The sequence below is a fragment of the Ranitomeya imitator genome, chromosome 1 (assembly GCF_032444005.1).
Source record: "Ranitomeya imitator isolate aRanImi1 chromosome 1, aRanImi1.pri, whole genome shotgun sequence".
NCBI lineage: Eukaryota > Metazoa > Chordata > Amphibia > Anura > Dendrobatidae > Ranitomeya > Ranitomeya imitator.
The window spans coordinates 892,116,718-892,135,673 of NC_091282.1; the positions used below are offsets into that span (position 1 = coordinate 892,116,718).

The 18,956-nt window shown below is 46.6% G+C and overlaps 1 protein-coding gene across 1 annotated transcript in view; it reads left to right on the forward strand.

Moving 5' to 3' along the window:
* CNOT6L (CCR4-NOT transcription complex subunit 6 like) overlaps window positions 1-18,956 on the forward strand; it is a 105,340-nt gene that overhangs the window by 50,900 nt on the left and 35,484 nt on the right. The window contains exon 6 of the mRNA XM_069743216.1: window positions 4,379-4,447. Coding sequence (XP_069599317.1) covers window positions 4,379-4,447 — 69 coding nt within the window. The remainder of the gene's footprint in view (window positions 1-4,378; window positions 4,448-18,956) is intronic.

Sequence of the window (18,956 nt, forward strand, 5' to 3'; positions counted from 1 at the left end):
ATATGTGGGGGTAAACCACTGTTTGGGCACATGCCGGGGCTCGGAAGTGAAGTAGTGACGTTTTGAAATGCAGACTTTGATGGAATGCTCTGCGGGCGTCACGTTGCGTTTGCAGAGCCCCTAATGTGGCTAAACAGTAGAAACCCCCCACAAGTGACCCCATTTTAGAAACTAGACCCCCCAAGGAACTTATCTAGATATGTGGTGAGCACTTTGAACCCCCAAGTGCTTCACAGACGTTTACAACGCAGAGCTGTGTAAATAAAAAATCATTTTTCTTTCCTCAAAAATGTTTTAGCAAGCATTTTTTTATTTTCACAAGGGTAACAGAAGAAATTGGACCCCAGTAATTGTTGCGCAGTTTATCCTGAGTATGCTGGTACCCCATATGTGGGGGTAAACCACTGTTTGGGCACATGTCGGGGTTCGGAAGTGAGGGAGCACCATTTGACTTTTTGAATACAAGATTGGCTGGAATCAATGGTGGCGCCATGTTGCGTTTGTAGACCCCTGATGTGCCTAAACAGTGGAAACCCCTCAACTCTACCTCCAACACTAACCCCAACACACCCCTAACCCTAATCCCAACTGTAGCCATAACCCTAATTACAACCCTAATTCCAACCCTAACCCTAAGGCTATGTGCCCACGTTGCGGATTCGTGTGAAATTTTTCAGCATCATTTTTGAAAAATCCGCGGGTAAAAGGCACTGCTTTTTACCTGCGGATTTTCCGTGGATTTCCAGTGTTTTTTGTGCGGATTTCACCTGCGGATTCCTATTGAGGAACAGGTGTAAAACGCTGCGGAATCCGCACAAAGAATTGACATGCTGCAGAAAATACAATGCAGCGTTTCCGCGCGGTATTTTCCGCACCATGGGCACAGCGGATTTGGTTTTCCATAGGTTTACATGGTACTGTAAACCTGATGGAACACTGCTGCGAATCCGCAGCGGCCAATCCGCTGCGGATCCGCAGCCAAATCCGCACCGTGTGCACATGGCCTAATTCTAAAGGTATGTGCACACACTGCGGATCCGCAGCAGTTTCCCATGAGTTTACAGTTCAATGTAAACCTATGGGAAACAAAAATCGCTGTACACATGCTGCGGAAAAACTGCACGGAAACGCAGCGGTTTACATTCCGCAGCATGTCACTTCTTTGTGCGGATTCCGCAGCGGTTTTACAACTGCTCAAATAGAAAATCGCAGTTGTATCGGTGGGGAGGGGGGGGGGGGGGGGGGGGGCACATTAGTGTTTCCAGCCATGGCCGATGATATTGCAGCATCGGCCATGGCTGGATTGTAATATTTCATCAGTTATAATAGGTGAAATATTACAAATCGCTCTGATTGGCTGTTGAAAGTGAAACTGCCAATCAGAGCGATCGTAGCCACGGGGGGGTGAAGCCACCCCCCTGGGCTAAACTACCACTCCCCCTGTCCCTGCAGATCGGGTGAAATGGGAGTTAACCCTTTCACCCGATCTGCAGGGACGCGATCTTTCCATGACGCCACATAGGCGTCATGGGTCGGATTGGCACCGACTTTCATGACGCCTACGTGGCGTCATGGGTCGGGAAGGGGTTAAGAGTGCTTGTCTCCAGAAGTACTTGTCACTACGGCAGTTTGCAATTTTCACTCTGGAACAGTCAATGCTGCTTGTTTTTGGAAAACACCCATGGAGTCCAAATGAGCACTAGAGCTGTAGATAAATTCCCTAAGGGGTATAATTTGCAGAATGTGGTCACTTGAGGGGGTTTCTGCTCTTCTAGCTATTAGGGGCTCTGTATATGGAGTCCACAAACTCTTCTTGGAAAATCTGCGCTGCAGGAGGCAAATGGCGTTCTGTACATACAAAGTCTCTCCGTATGGCTAAGTAGGACTGCACAGCCACATATGGGGTATTGCCACATTCAGTAGAAACTGGGGGACAAATTTAGGTCCCATTTTTACCCACTTGTGTGAAAATGTAAAATCTGGGGCTAAAACTAGATCTTCACTACTCAGTGATATAGAATTCTATGATGTGGTGCCAATATGATCACTGCACCCCTAGATGAATTCATTGAGAGGTGTAATTCGTAAAATAGGGTCACTTATGGGGGTTCTGCTGTTCTGGCACCTCATGGGCTCTTCCAGTGGGTCATGGCACCTGCAAACAAGAACGGTGAAATCTGGCGCTCCTTGCCTTCTGAGCTTTACACTGTGCCTGAAAAATTTCACGGTTACATGTAGGGAATTGGCACACTCATGAATGTATTTATTTTAACTGAGGTGTTTTTTTTTCCCTATTGGCCCTTGGAAAAATTAAAAACTTAAGGCCAAAGTAACATTTTAGTGTTTAAAAATGTAATGTATTCTTTCTTCACTGCTCAGTGGTATAAAATTCTGAGGCACATGTGATGTCAATATGATCACTGCACCCCTAGATGAATTCATTGGGGAGTATAGTTTGTAAAATGAGTTAACATATTAGGGTTTCTGTTCTGGCACCTCAGGGGCAATGCCAATGAGAAATGGCATCGTCAAACCATTCCAGCAAAATCTGAACTCCAATTTAGCGCCTCTTCCGTTCTGATCTTGGCACTGTGCCTCAAAAGTAGTATTCCCCCAAATATGTGGTATCGGCGTACTCGGGAGAAATTGCACTACAAATAGTAGGTGCAATTTCTCCTGTGACCCTTATGAAAATGTCAAATTTAGGGCTAAAATGTTGTTTTTGTGAGGAAAATGCCCAACAAACGCAACATGTTGTTCGCCAATTGTTCCAGCAAATTTTGAATTCAAAAAGTCAAATGACGCTCCTTCACTTCTGAACCCTGTGGTGACGCACAAACAGTGGTTTTCTCCCTCATGTGGGGTATCTGCGTACTCGGGAGAAATTACATTTTTGTTTCCCCCTTAACCATGTCAAAATAAAAAAAAACAAATTAAATAAATAAATTAACTTCGATTTCTAATTTTTTTTTTTTTTTTTTGTAAGTTAAATGTTAGTTTTTGTTTCTTTAAAAAAAAAAATCCTGTAAAGCACCTGAAGGGTTAATAGACTTCTTGACAGTGATTTTTGAGGGGTGCAGTTTTTAAAATAGAAGATACCCAAAAGTGACACTATCATATAGACCCCTCAAAGGGACTTCATTGTTTAGGGACCACATCACACTTGTGGTTTTTTTTGTTTGTTTGTTTGTTTGTTTTTTCTTTAAATTTAGTTGGACAAATTAAGTCAACTTTTAACCCTTATAACTTTATAACAAAAAACATTTTGGTTCCAAAATTGTTGATGTAAAGTAGACATGTGGGAAATGTTAATTACCTCTTTTGTGACATATCTCTGATTTTAAGGGCGTGAAAATTCAAAGTTGGAAAATTTAAAAATTTTAGCCAAGTTTCGTTGTTTTTTTTTTTTTTTTTTTTCACAAATAAATGCAAGTCATACTGAAGAAATTTTACCACTATCATGAAGCAGAATGTCACAAGAAAAGTCTCAATCAGGATCCGTTGAAGCGTTCCAGAGTTACCTCATAAAGTGACAATGGTCAGAATTGTAAAAATTGGCTCGGTCATTAACGTGCAAATCACCTTTGGGTATAAAGGGCAAATAGGAGCTAATGTGATAGTTGGCAGCTGTTTCTGTATGTTGCATGGAGCTACATAGCACAGCTATGTTCGATGCTTACATTCCACAGATTCCCCATAGATCAGCTGTTATTGGTTGGGCTATAGATCATATCCCTGATTATGTGGTAACTGCTGGGACTGAAGCTGGCTTTGGTCTCAGCAGGCTAACCCCCATAGATGCCAGTATCCATAATGAACATCCGTTAAGTAGTTGCCCAGAAGGGTAGGTCACCCCCAATGCTCTAAAATTCAAATCCCAAAATAGGTCTAAAAAGGTTAAAATGAAAATCCCAATATAAATGGTTTTATTGCATAAGATATTAATGTCAGAATTGTCACTGTTATGATGCAAAACTTGTAACCTCTTCAATACTATAATCAATGAAGAGGATAAAAAACAATGGCTTTATTCTTTTATCAATTCTTTGTGGTGCACAACCTTGTTCATTCCACAAGTGAGTGATAAAAACGTTAACTCTTCAAGTATCCTCTTGAATGTCAGCTTACTTTATCCACTGTCCTACTAGAAGTTGGGGTGAGGTGAGGGACATCAAACATCTTGTCCCCATGGCCTTGAGTATGTGAAGATGTATTAATCCAATAATTCTTGTCTATGCCCAACTTCATTGTTTGAGGATCCAAAATTTGAAGTTCATGTAGCCTTATTTTCAGTCCTTTCACGTGCGATGATTATTTGACTCTTCAGGACCAGGTGTAATGGCGACTTCTCCTGACTACTCTTATTTTACACTTGCAGTTCATCCAGAACAGCTTCCTCAGAGGCCGTGGATAACTTTAAAAGAACGAGACCAAATTCTCCCCTCAGGTATTGTACATCAGTATTGTGAAGGTTCTGCTTGGTAATAAAGGAGACTTTGTCCATCCTGAATTAATGTACAGAGATGTTATTCGTTGTAGGCACATAGATAAGTCTACTGCACATTTCAAGAGCCATTTACTCCTGGTACCTTCTGGCTTCATTGCTGGTATTTGCAGACCGGTAGACCATCATGGGTTGTAACTGTTGGTTTTGATGCTTATCGGAAATGATTGGCATTTATTGAAACCATAACTGATTTCTTTGCTTACCAGTTGCTTGGATTAATTTAATCTATATCCCCTCCGTGGGAACGATTTACTTAGTGTTGTGTACTTGGCAGCTTGTAAAGGCAAGCACTTATGTAAGGTTCTGTCAATGACAGGAATGACATTTATCTCTGCACGTACCATTCAGTATGTGCTGTAAAAGAAACGATTAGAGCCGTGGGGCTTTAGGCTTTCTTTCCTTCAGGGACTGATTATAGAATACAAATTAAAGTTTCTAATCTGCTCATTAGCAGTATTAGCAGACCTCAAAGAACCTTATCGGTAACGATTTCACAGTGAAAATAGATGCTCAAAATTTCACTGGGTTTTTCTTTTCTTGCTGCATTCGCGCATCGTTCACCATGGCTTTATCAGTGATTGTTCTGTGATGTACATTTCTTGGTGGTCTTTATAGAATTCCCCAATGCAGTTCCATCATTCATGTGGTGTGCATGGGGCTTGGTTGTCCTCAGAGCTCCGGCTTTTGCATTGCAGTAGTTTGGATAGCATAATTTTATTACACCGGCCCAGGGGTATCTCCTACATAAAGAAATATCTTAAACCTAAAGATGAGCTGGAGTATAAGTCCGCAGGCATGCAACATGTAGGCGCGTGTTCACATTGGCCATTAAACACAAATTGGCATTTGACTTATGGAAAGGTTTTTAATACTAGACGTTGGGACCATCCCGAATGGGGACACGGTGATGTGGTGGGATGGCTTTAACCCCTTCCCGACCTGTGACACAGCGTATGCGTCATGAAAGTCGGTGCCAATCCGACCTGTGACGCATATGCTGTGTCACAGAAAGATCGCGTCCCTGCAGATCGGGTGAAAGGGTTAACTCCCATTTCACCCGATCTGCAGGGACAGGGGGAGTGGTAGTTTAGCCCAGGGGGGGGTGGCTTCACCCCCTCGTGGCTACGATCGCTCTGATTGGCTGTTGAAAGTGAAACTGCCAATCAGAGCGATTTGTAATATTTCACCTAAAAAAATGGTGAAATATTACAATCCAGCCATGGCCGATGCTGCAATATCATCGGCCATGGCTGGAAATACTAATGTGCCCCCACCCCACCCCTCCGATCGCCCCCCCAGCCCCCCGATCTGTGGCCCGCTCCCCTCCGTCCTGTGCTCCGCTCCCCCGTCCTCCTGTCCGCTCCCCCGTGCTCCAATCACACCCCCCCGTGCTCCAATCAAACCCCCCCGCACTCCGATCCCCCCCGTGCTCCGAACCACCCCCCCCTGCACACCGATCCCCCCCCCCTGCACACCGATCCACCCGCCCGCACACCGATCACTCTCCCCCATGCTCCGATCCCTCCCCCCCCGTGCTCCGACGCCCCCCCGTGCCCTGATCTCCCCCCCCCTGTGCCCTGATCTCCCCCCCTTATACTTACTGATCCTGGCGGGGTCCGTCAGTCTTCTTCCCCGAGCGCCGCCATGTTCCAAAATGGCGGGCGCATGCGCAGTGCGCCCGCCGAATCGGCCGGCAGATTCGTTCCAATGTGAATTTTGATCACTGTGATATAATCTATCACAGTGGTCAAAATAAAAAAACAGTAAATGACCCCCCCCATTTGTCCCCCATAGATAGGGACAATAATAAAATAAAGAATTTTTTTTTTTTTTCACTAAGGTTGGAGTTAGAACTAGGGTTAGGGGTAGGGTTAGGGGTAGGGTTAGGGTTAGGGTTAGGGTTAGGGGTAGGGTTAGGGGTAGGGTTAGGGTTAGGGTATGTGCACACGTATTCTGGTCCTCTGCGGATTTTTCTGCAGCGGATTTGATAAATCCGCAGTGCTAAACCGCTGCGGATTTATGGCAGATTTACCGCGGTTTTTCTGCGCATTTCACTGCGGTTTTACAACTGCGATTTTCTATTGGAGCAGTTGTAAAACCGCTGTGGAATCCGCAGAAAGAAGTGACATGCTGCGGAATGTAAACCGCTGCGTTTCCGTGCAGTTTTTCCGCAGCATGTGTACAGCGATTTTTGTTTCCCATAGGTTTACATTGAAATGTAAACTCATGGGAAACTGCTGCGGATCCGCAGCGTTTTCCAAAGCGTGTGCACATACCTTTAGAATTAGGCTATGTGCACACGGTGCGGATTTGGCTGCGGATCCGCAGCGGATTGGCCGCTGCGGATCCGCAGCAGTGTTCCATCAGGTTTACAGTACCATGTAAACCTATGGAAAACCAAATCCGCTGTGCCCATGGTGCGGAAAATACCGCACGGAAACGCTGCGTTGTATTTTCCGCAGCATGTCAATTCTTTGTGCGGATTCCGCAGCGTTTTACACCTATTCCTCAATAGGAATCCGCAGGTGAAATCCGCAGTAAATCCGCAGGTAAAACGCAGTGCCTTTTACCCGCGGATTTTTGAAAAATGGTGCGGAAAAATCTCACACGAATCCGCAACGTGGGTACATAGCCTTAGGGTTAGGGTTGGGTTGGAATTAGGGTTGTGGTTAGGGTTAGGGGTGTGTTGGGGTTAGGGTTGTGGTTAGGGGTGTGTTGCGGTTAGGGTTGTGGTTAGGGTTACGGCTACAGTTGGGATAAGGGTTAGGGGTGTGTTGGCGTAAGAATTGAGGGGTTTCCACTGTTTAGGCACATCAGGGGGTCTCCAAACGCAACATGGCGCCACCATTGATTCCAGCCAATCTTTTATTGAAAAAGTCAAATGGTGCTCCTTCCCTTCCGAGCCCCGACGTGTGCCCAAACAGTGGTTTACCCCCACATATGGGGTATCAGTGTACTCAGGACAAACTGGGCAACAATTACTGGGGTCCAATTTCTCCTGTTACCCTTGAGAAAATAAAAAATTGCTTGCTAAAACATCATTTTTGAGGAAAGTAAAATGATTTTTTATTTTCACGGCTCTGCGTTGTAAACGTCTGTGAAGCACTTGGGGGTTCAAAGTGCTCACCACATATCTAGATAAGTTCCTTGGGGGGTCTAGTTTCCAAAATGGGGTCACTTGTGGGGGGTTTCTACTGTTTAGGCACACCAGGGGCTCTGCAAACGCAACGTGACGCCCGCAGACCATTCCATCAAAGTCTGCATTTCAAAAGTCACTACTTCCCTTCTGAGCCCCGACGTGTGCCCAAACAGTGGTTTACCCCCACATATGGGGTATCAGCGTACTCAGGAGAAACTGGACAACAACTTTTGGGGTCCAATTTCTCCTGTAACCCTTGGGAAAATAAAAAATTCTGGGCTAAAAAATTATTTTTGAGGAAAGAAAACGTATTTATTATTTTCACTGCTCTGTGTTATAAACTTCTGTGAAGCACTTGGGGGTTCAAAGTGCTCACCTCACATCTAGATAAGTTCCTTTCGGGGTCTAGTTTCTAAAATGGGGTCACTTGTGGGGGGTTTCTACTGTTTAGCCACATCAGGGGCTCTGCAAACGCAACGTAACGCCCGCAGAGCATTCCATCAAAGTCTGCATTTCAAAATGTCACTACTTGACTTCCGAGCCCCGACATGTGCCCAAACTGTGGTTTACCCCCACATATGGGGTATCAGCGTACTCAGGAGAAACTGTACAACAACTTTTGGGGTCAAATTTCTCCTGTTACCCTTGGGAAAATAATAAATTGCAGGCTAAAAGATCATTTTAGAGAAAATAAAATTTTTATTTTATTTTCATGGCTCTGCGTTATAAACTTCTGTGAAGCACTTGGAAGTTCAAAGTCCTCACCACACATCTAGATTAGTTCCTTTGGGGGTCTAGTTTCCAAAATGGGGTCATATGTGGGGGATCTCCAATGTTTAGGCACACAGGGGCTCTCCAAACGTGACATGGTGTCCGCTAATGATTGGAGCTAATTTTCCATTTAAAAAGCCAATTGGCGTGCCTTCCCTTCCGAGCCCTGCCGTGCGCCCAAACAGTGGTTTACCCCCACATATGGGGTATCAGCGTACTCAGGACAAACTGGACAACAACATTTGCGGTCCAATTTCTCCTATTACCCTTGGCAAAATAGGAAATTCCAGGCTAAAAATCATTTTTGAGGAAAGAAAAATTATTTTTTATTTTCATGGCTCTGCATTATAAACTTCTGTGAAGCACCTGGGGGTTTAAAGTGCTCAATATGCATCTAGATAAGTTCCTTGGGGGGTCTAGTTTCCAAAATGGGGTCACTTGTGGGGGAGCTCCAATGCATAGGCACACAGGGGCTCTCTAAACGCGACATGGTGTCCGCTAACAATTGGAGCTAATTTTCCATTCAAAAAGTCAAATGGCGCGCCTTCCCTTCCGAGCCCTGCCGTGTGCCCAAACAGTGGTTTACCCCCACATATGAGGTATCGGCGTACTCGGGAGAAATTGCCCAACAAATTTTAGGATTCATTTTATCCTATTGCCCATGTGAAAATGAAAAACTGAGGCGAAAAGAATTTTTTTGTGAAAAAAAAAAGTACTTTTTCATTTTTACAGATCAATTTGTGAAGCACCTGAGGGTTTAAAGTGCTCAATATGCATCTAGATAAGTTCCTTGGGGGGTCTAGTTTCCAAAATGGGGTCATTTGTGGGGGAGCTCCAATGTTTAGGCACACGGGGGCTCTCCAAACACGACATGGTGTCCGCTAACGATGGAGATAATTTTTCATTCAAAGAGTCAAATGGCGCTCCTTCCCTTCCGAACCTTACCATGTGCCCAAACAGTGGTTTACCTCCACATGTGAGGTATCGGTGTACTCATGAGAAATTGCCCAACAAATTTTAGGATCCATTTTATCCTGTTGCCCATGTGAAAATGAAAAAAATTGAGGCTAAAAGAATTTTTTTGTGAAAAAAAAGTACTTTTTCATTTTTACGGATCAATTTGTGAAGCCCCCGGGGGTTCAAAGTTCTCACTATGCATCTAGATAAGTTCCTTGGGGCGTCTAGTTTCCAAAATGGGGTCACGTGTGGGAGCTCCAATTTTTAGGCACACGGGGGCTCTCCAAACGTGACATGGTGTCCGCTAAAGAGTGGAGCCAATTTTTCATTCAAAAAGTCAAATGGCGCTCCTTCCCTTCCAAGCCCTGCCGTGCGCCCAAACAGTGGTTTACCCCCACATATGAGGTATCAGCGTACTCAGGACAAATTGGACAACAACTTTCGTGGTTCAGTTTCTCCTTGTACCATTGGGAAAATAAAAAAAATGTTGCTAAAAGATAATTTTTGTGACTAAAAAGTTAAATGTTCATTTTTTCCTTCCATGTTGCTTCTGCTGCTGTGAAGCACCTGAAGGGTTAAAAAACTTCTTGAATGTGGTTTTGAGCACCTTGAGGGGTGCATTTTTTAGAATGGTGTCACTTTTGGGTATTTTCATCCATATAGACCCCTCAAACTGACTTCAAATGTGAGGTGGTCCCTAAAAAAAATGGTGTTGTAAAAATGAGAAATCGCTGGTCAAATTTTAACTCTTATAACTTCCTAGCAAAAAAAAATGTTGTTTCCAAAATTGTGCTGGTGTAAAGTAGACATGTGGGAAATGTTATTTATTAACTATTTTGTGTCACATAACTCTCTGGTTTAACAGAATAAAAATTCAAAATGTGAAAATTGCGAAATTTTCAAAATTTTCGCCAAATTTCCGTTTTTATCACAAATAAACGCAGAATTTATTGACCTAAATTTACCACTAACATGAAGCCCAATATGTCACGAAAAAACAATCTCAGAACCGCTAGGATCCGTTGAAGCGTTCCTGAGTTATTACCTCATAAAGGGACACTGGTCAGAATTGCAAAAAACGGCCAGGTCATTAAGGTCAAAATAGGCTGGGTCATGAAGGGGTTAACATGTTGGATAACCATGTATTTGCTCATTTTGTTTTTCTTAGTTTGATTTGTTTTAAGATAGATTCTAAAACATATCAGCCAGCACATGGTCACACACATAAAAAATATATATATATATATATATATATATATATATATATATATATATATATATATATATATATATATATATATATATATATATATATATATATTCTTCATATTAAATACTTTATATATTCTTCATATTTCTTCATATTAAATACTTTATATATTCTTCATATTTCTTCATATTAAATACTTTATATATTCTTCATATTTCTTCATATTAAATACTTTATATATTCTTCATATTTCTTCATATTAAACACTTTCAGACAACAGGCATATGGGTTTTCCAACACTCTAAAGATACCCAGATCAAAAGAACAGTCTAACACCCATCAATTACCTCTCATGTCAGTAGCCGGGTGTAAACGGCCTATTGAAAATGGATACTGATCTGTGGTACCCACCAGCAGCTATTAAACATTGAGAAAGCTGTTACCCTCCATACAGGGTTTACATCCGGCCACTGCTGGAGTGACTAGACTGATGGGAGTTCTGCGTGCAGATTGAGGGAAGCAGTTTGAGAATCCTAATTGAATTTAAATTTGCTGAACAATTAGTTCTAACATTCATCTCAAAATGTTTTGACTATCAAAACTAGATATATATTTTTTTTGAATGCTCAGATTGTATTATGTATTCAGGTTTGAAATGTGTAATTTTGTAGACTTTGTTGAAAAACTGCATTGGGTTCAAGGTGAAATCAGGGGATGTGCTTCTCGCCAAGTGTTTAAAAGGCAAAGTACATGCATTGATTTTAGACCTCATGAGGCAGGTGCCTTTACTTGAATGTCATGGTTTTTCAAATATTAAAATATGCAAATTCTCTTCAGAGAAGAAAAGGAATTCAACTCTAGTGCCACCTATTGGAAAGTAGCAAGCTTATAAGTCAATATCAACCCTTTAAAGGGCCACTGTCACCTCCCTCCAGCCGTTATAAACTAAAAGAGCCACCTTGTGCAGCAGTAATGCTGCATTCTAACAAGGTGGCTTTTATTTTTAGGTTCAAGTATACCCCAAATAAAGCATTTTTACACTTAGCCACAATTCCTGTCTCTAGCCAGGGAGGCGGGTCCTCACTCCCCAGCTCTAACCGCTCCTCTGCCGTCACTCAACTCTTCCTGCGCTTTCGGCGCCGCCCCCTCAGCGCGGTGTACGTTTCAAAACCGGCACCTGCGCAGTGTACTGCTGTGCTGCGCAGGCGCAGTAAGCTCTGGCCGTCTGACGTCCCAGCCAGGCTTGCAGACTGCGCCTGCGCGGGCATTGCGGCCAGCCACCTTTGGAATCCCCGCCCCGCACTGTGCATAATGCATAACACAGTGCGGGGAGGGGATTATGTATGTACATATTGGGAAAAACCCTCTTGCAGACTGGTGCCAGCCATGGTACCTGTGCTGCAGCATGATCCCAAATGTACTGTGTATATAATTAATGTGGTTGATGTTATCCTGAAGTTCCAAAAAAAAAAATCCATTTGAAAATGGCGCCGGCCACATCTGCACAGTAGCAGCTATTGGTGTATATAGAGGTGGTCCGATACCTGCTACTGCACAGATGGTGCCATCTTGCTAGAGGGAAAAAAAATCATCCTCCAAGATGGCAGCGCCTGCACAATAGCAGCTATCAGATCACATCTATATACACAGATAGCCGCTATTGCGCAGATGGATTTTTTTTTTTTTATTTATCCGGTTGACCTCACCCACACTAATTATATGCAGGGCACATGAGCGGAGAAGGAGTTTTTCAGTATGTGTATATATTCATTATGTGAACTAGGCAGCCTCAAAGCATGAGAATATTAACTCAAAACTGAAAATAAAGATTAAATAGACACAAGACGGAGTTCATCAACCAAGGTATCATTGTAATCAATATAATGGTGCTGACCTGACACTGTAGGCTACTGTGCACAATCCCGCTGACTGGTTCCCTTTAACCCCTTAATCCCATTGGACGTACTATCCCGTCAAGGTGACCTGGGACTTCATTCCCAGTCACGGGGGGAGCGCAGTCGGATGTCATCTGACTATCGCAGCTGACATCCGGCACTATGTGCCAGGAGCGGTCACGGACCGACCCTGGCACACTAACCCCCGGCACACTGTGATCAAACATGATCGCAGTGTTCCGGCAGTATAGGGAAGCATCGCACAGGGAGGGGGCTCCCTGCGGGATTCCCTGAGACCCGCGGAGCAACGCGATGTGATCATGTTGCTCCGAGGGTCTCCTACCTTCCTATCCCTGCAGACCCCGGATCCAAAATAGCCATGGGGCTGCATTTGGATCCTGCAGGGAGGTGGCTTACCAGCGCCGGCTCAGAGCAGGCACCTGTAAGCCTGGAGCTGTGCACGTCAGATCGCTGATCTGACACAGTGCACAGCAAAGTGTCAGATCAGCGATCTGTCACTTTACTGTGATGTTCCCCCTGGGGCAAAGTAAACAAGTAAAAAAAAACAAACACAAATTGTTCTAATAAATACATTCCTTCATCTAAATAAAAAAAAACATAAAAGTACATATATTTAGTATCGCCGCGTCCGTAACGGCACGATCTATAAAACTGTCCCACTAGTTAAACCCTTCAGTGAACACCGTAAAAAGAGGCAAAAAACGCTTTATCATACTGCTGAACAAGAAGTGGAATAGTACGCGATCAAAAAGACTGATATAAATAACCATGGTACCGATGAAATTGTCATCTTGTCCCACAAAAAACGAGCCGCCATACAACATCAGCGAAAAAAATAAGTTATAGGCCTCATAATAAAGCGATGCAAAAATAACTTTTTCTATAAGTTTATCGTATAAAAGCGCCAAAATATAAAAAAATGATATAAATGAGGTATCGCTGTAATCGTACTGACCCAAAGAATAAAACTGCTTTATCCATTTTACCAAACACGGAACGGTATAAACGCCTCCCCCCAAAAGAAATTCATGAATAGCTGTTTTTGGTCATTCTGCCTCACAAAAATCGGAATGAAAAGCGATCAAAAAATGTCACGTGCCCGAAAATGTTACCAATAAAAACGTCAGCTCGTCCCGCAAAAAACAAGACCTCACATGACTGTGGACCAAAATATGGAAAAAATATAGCTCTCAAAATGTAACACCAAAAAATATTTTTTGCAATAAAAAGCGTCTTTTAGTGTGACGGCTGCCAATCCTAAAAATCCGCTAAAAAACCTGCTATAAAAGTAAATCAAAACCCACTTCATCACCCCCCCTTAGTTAGGGAAAAATTAAAAAAATGTATTTATTTTCATTATCCAGTTAGGGTTAGGGCTAGGGTTTGGATTACATTTAGGGTTGGGGTGTGTCGGGGTTAGTGGTTTAGTTAGGGTTATGTTTGGGACTAGGGTTAGGGGTGTGTTGGGGTTTCAGTTAGAATTGGGGGTTTCCACTGTTTAGGCACATCAAGGGCTCTCCAAACGTGATAGTGTCCGATCTCAATTCCAGCCAATTCTGTATTGTAAAAGTAAAACAGTGCGCTTTCCCTTCCGAGCTCTCCCGGGTATCAGCATACTCAGGACAAATTGTACAACAATTTCTGGGGTCTAATTTCTCTTGTTAACTTTGGGAAAATTAAAATTTGGGGGGCTAAAAAACCATTCTTGCAGGAAAAAAATGATTTTTTTTATTTTCACGGTTCTACGTTATAAACTATAGTGAAATACTTTGGGGTTCAAAGTTCTCACAACACATCTAGATAAGTTCCTTGGGGGTCTAGGTTCCAATATGGGGTCACTTGTGGGGGGGTTTCTACTGCTTAGGTACATTAGGGGCTCTGCAAACACAATGTGACGCCTGCAGACCATTCCATCAAAGTCTGCGTTCCAAATGGCGCTCCTTCCCTTCCGAGCTCTGCCATGCGCCCAAACAGTGGTTCCCCCCCACATATGGGGTATCAGCGTACCCAGGACAAATTGGACAACATCTTTTGGGGTCCAATTTCTCCTGTTGCCTTTGTGAAAATACAAAACTGGGGGCTAAAAAATAATTTTTGTGGAAAAGAATTTTAATTTCTTTATCGCCTCTCATTGGGGGACACAGGAACCATGGGTGTATGCTGCTGCCACTAGGAGGCTGACACTATGCAAATAAAAAAGTTAGCTCCTCCTCTGCAGTGTACACCCCACCGACTGGCATTATACTCTTCAGTTTAGCTTAGTGTCAGTAGGAGGTGGACACGGGTCTTTCATTAGACCCTTATCTACCTCAATGTGCGTCGTTTCCTTTACAGGTTTCCCGGAGGGATACAGGGTGAGCAGTCACACCTGTAGTCCCACAAAACGGACTATGAGTACGGCGTGTACTGCTACCCCGTATCCTCATAGATCCCTCTCCAGGACCAAGATCCTAGCACAGAAGCGTGCTCAGAAGTCCGGTCCTGGTTCTGTCCCCCACCCACTCGCCCACCAGAGCCTGTCGGTCGGCGGAGACGAGGACGTCCATTAGCCCCTGGACGTCTCACCCCCTTTTAAGGTTAGTACCGGCGTGGGATGTTTTTAGGTGAGTATTCTCTCCCTTCTCATCCCAGATCTTTGTTAGGGGGGTTCTTGTTAGAGGCTCCCTGTCGTTTTCTTACCCGGTCATTGACTGTATCTTCCAGTGACGGCCGGTATTCTTTCTCCTCCCTTTCTGACAGGGGCCTTCTGTCTCAGCGCGGGGCCCCTTTTAGGCCACCGCGCTCTTATCCCCTGTGGCCGGATCCCTAGACCGGCGGGGACACATCCTCAGCGCAGCAGCCCTGCAGGCGGTTGCACCGCTTCTCGCTGCGGCGCATTGTTCTGGCGCCGCAGGGGGTTGTTATCTGCGGCCCCTTCTGCGGCGCAGCTCTGCAGGCGCTCGCGCCGCTTTCCCCTGCGGCGCATCGCTCTGGCGCCGCAGGAGGGTGTTTTCTGCGGCGCCCTTCAGCGGCGCAGCCTAGCAGGCCGCGGCGCCTGCGGCTCAGCCTTCCTCTCGCCGCATCGTTCCGGTGCGCTATTTCGGCGCCGCGGCTTCTTTTCTCGGCCGCCGGTGCCTAATTTAGGCCCCGGCTTCGGCCGGGGCCTACTTCCGGTTTGTCGGCCTCCATTTCCGCCCCTGCAGGCGGGCTTTTTCCCGCCCGACATTCTGCGCCCTGCCCACCGGCGCCTCTGCATCTGGCTCCACCCCCTTCCTCGTGGATCTCTCGGCCGGTGTGCACCGCTTCTCTCAGCAGCAGCAGCAGCCCTCGCAGTGCCTCACACAGCGCGCCACGCTCCTTCACTCGCATCTTCTGTGGCTCAGCATCGCAGAATCAGCACCTCAGGGAAGTCCTCTGCCGAGGACAAGTGGGACATCTTCCAGGACCGGGTCCGTGAGTAGCTGCACTGCAGACTGACACCCTTCTCTGTCCCACTGTCCCCTAACCCACTGGCATCTTCAGGGATCTCTCAAAATGTCTTCTAAAGGGGGCCGCTCTCGTCCCCCTACTTCTTCATCTTCTGCCTTAGTCACGTACTTTGCATGTTCGTCCTGTAACAGCAAACTTCCCTCAGGTCAGTCCTCCCCGCTGTCAGTCCTGCAGCAACCCAATTGTTCCCACCGCCCAGGATCCTCCGGCTGTTCCACCCGAGAGTGATCACCCCATCACAGGCTGGGCCGCCTCTCTGTCCCAATCGGTGGCCGATTTAACACGGGTATCTCAAACCCTGGTGTCCGCGCTGGATCGGTTACCCCTGCAGACCCCTGCCGTGGCCAGCGGGTCGCAGGAACCGCCGCCCGAGACCTCCTTGCTAAGCTACAAAAGGTCCAGACAGGAACATCGGTCTGAGTCCTCTTCGCGTTCCATCTCGCCGCACGGCCCTCCCCCGCGGTTGGTGTCCCACCGATCCTCCTCCCCTGAGTCAGGCGAGGCATTATCTGATGCGCCCTCAGAGGATATTTCGGAGTTGGATCCTAACCAGATCGCCACCATGAGTGAGACTGTCCAGAACCTCATTCGGGCTATAAACCAAACCTGTGGCATTCAGGATCCCGCTACGGAACCCGCAGATCAGGCGGTTTCGTTTAGACGGGCCAAACCACCTTCAAAATTTTTCGCTCCTCATCCTGAATTCGAGGAAATCCTGGCCAGAGAGAGGGAGAATCCAACCAGACGTTTTCAGAGGGGAAAACGCCTGGGGGTGTTATATCCATTTTCACCAGAACTTACCGCCAATTGGACGGTCTCTCCCTCGGTGGATCCCCCTGTTTCCAGGCTGTCCACCAACACGGTGCTTCCACTGTCCGGCGGAGCGTCTCTGAAGGATTCTAACGACAGAGTTATAGAATCCTTCGCGAAATCTGCCTTTGAAGCGGCTTCAGCAGCGCTATGCCCAGCCTTTGCTTCCACCTGGGCTTCAAAATCCATCTCAAAATGGGCCAAGGATCTACGGCGAGGTATCCTTGACGGGGCACCTCCCGCGCAATTGGCGGAACTTGCCAACCAGATTTCCCACGCTGGTGAATACCTGGTTTCCGCCTCCCTGGATGTCGCGTCTTGTGCGGCTCAGGCTTCCAGCAATGCCGTTGCCATCCGCCGGACCGTTTGGCTCAAGCCCTGGCAGGCGGACTTGTCCTCCAAAAAGTCCCTCACTAGTCTGCCCTTCCAGGGCTTTCGTCTCTTTGGTTCCCAGCTGGACCAAATCATTAAGGACGCCACCGGGGATACAAGTTCTCTTCTCCCCCAGGCTAAACCTCGTCGCCCTCCTCCTAGACGGCAGTTTCGCTCTTTTCGGCCTTTTCGGCGCTTCGCTGCGTCGAACTCCTTTTCCCAGCAGCAACAGAGGCCACAGGCACGTCAAGAGAGGAAGGCGGTGTCCTTCAGGCCCACTCCGTCCTGGCGTCCTCGCTTTTCCCAGGGTAGATCGTCCAGGCCCAGGACTGGAAGATCCACCTCCGCATGACTCTTGGCAAGACTCCAGCCCAACTCCCAAGTTGGGGGGCCGTCTTCTCCGTTTCAGGGACGTCTGGATTTCCGCAGTAGAGGATGCATGGGTCAGGGAAGTTGTATCCTCGGGATACAAAATAGAGTTCGCCTCCCGACCCAGGGATCGTTTCTTCCAATCCCGTCCTCCAAAAGATCCCGCTCTGGTTCCGGGCTTCTTCGCAGCCATCGCTTCTCTGCTCAAATCCGGGGTAATCGTTCCCGTCCCAGAAAAGGAACGGTACACAGGCTTCTACTCGAACCTCTTTGTGGTACCGAAAAAAGACGGCAAGGTTCGTCCCATTCTGGACCTCAAATTGCTGAACAGGAGGGTTCACCTGAGACACTTCAGGATGGAATCCCTTCGTTCAGTAATTGCTTCCATGGAGGCTCAGGAATTTCTATGCTCTATAGATATCCAGGACGCCTACCTACATGTTCCGATATTTCCCGGACATCACCGTTTCCTGCGCTTCGCAGTGCAACAAGATCATTTTCAGTTCGTCGCCCTGCCGTTCGGCCTCGCAACCGCGCCAAGGGTGTTCACGAAAATCATGGCGGCGCTGATGGCCATCTTAAGAGTCGGAGGCTTGGTTCTGTTTCCATACCTCGACGACATCCTCATCAAGGCTCCGTCCTTTGCTCAGGCCCACGAAAGCCTGTCCATTGTTCTCGACACGTTATCCCGTTTCGGGTGGCTGGTCAACCGGAAAAAGTCCTGCCTTATTCCTTCTCAGCGCATCATCTTTCTGGGCATGCTTTTCGACACTCATCAGTCCAGAGTCATCCTTCCCAAGGACAAGAGATCCACCCTTTGTCGGGACATACGCTTGCTCCAGGGTCCTCGGCCTCCCTCCCTCCGATCGGCCATGAAGGTTCTGGGGAGGATGGTAGCTACCTTGGAAGCGATTCCATTCTCGACCCCTTCAGCAAGCCATTCTGTCTCAGTGGGACAGGTCGATCTTCTCCCTGGATCGGCCGATCAGACTCTCCTTTCGGGTCAAGCGGTCTCTCAACTGGTGGCTGACGTCACCTCTCATCTCCCAGGGCAGGTCCTTCCTTCCGGTTCACTGGCAGGTGGTGACAACGGACGCCAGCCTGATCGGCTGGGGTGCGGTTTTTCGCCACCTGACGGTTCAGGGCCGTTGGTCGCCGCAGGAGTCTTCTCTGCCGATCAACGTCCTCGAAATTCGGGCCATCTTTCTGTCCCTCCGCCATTGGGAAAGGATCCTCAGGGGCCTTCCAGTCCGGGTCCAGACGGACAACGCCACGGCTGTGGCATATGTCAACCATCAGGGGGGGACTCGGAGCTCCTTGGCCCTTGCCGAGGTATCCAAGATCCTCCTTTGGGCAGAGGCAATGGTTCCGGTGATATCCGCGGTGCATATCCCCGGCGTGGAAAACTGGGCCGCCGACTTCCTCAGCCGCGAGGGT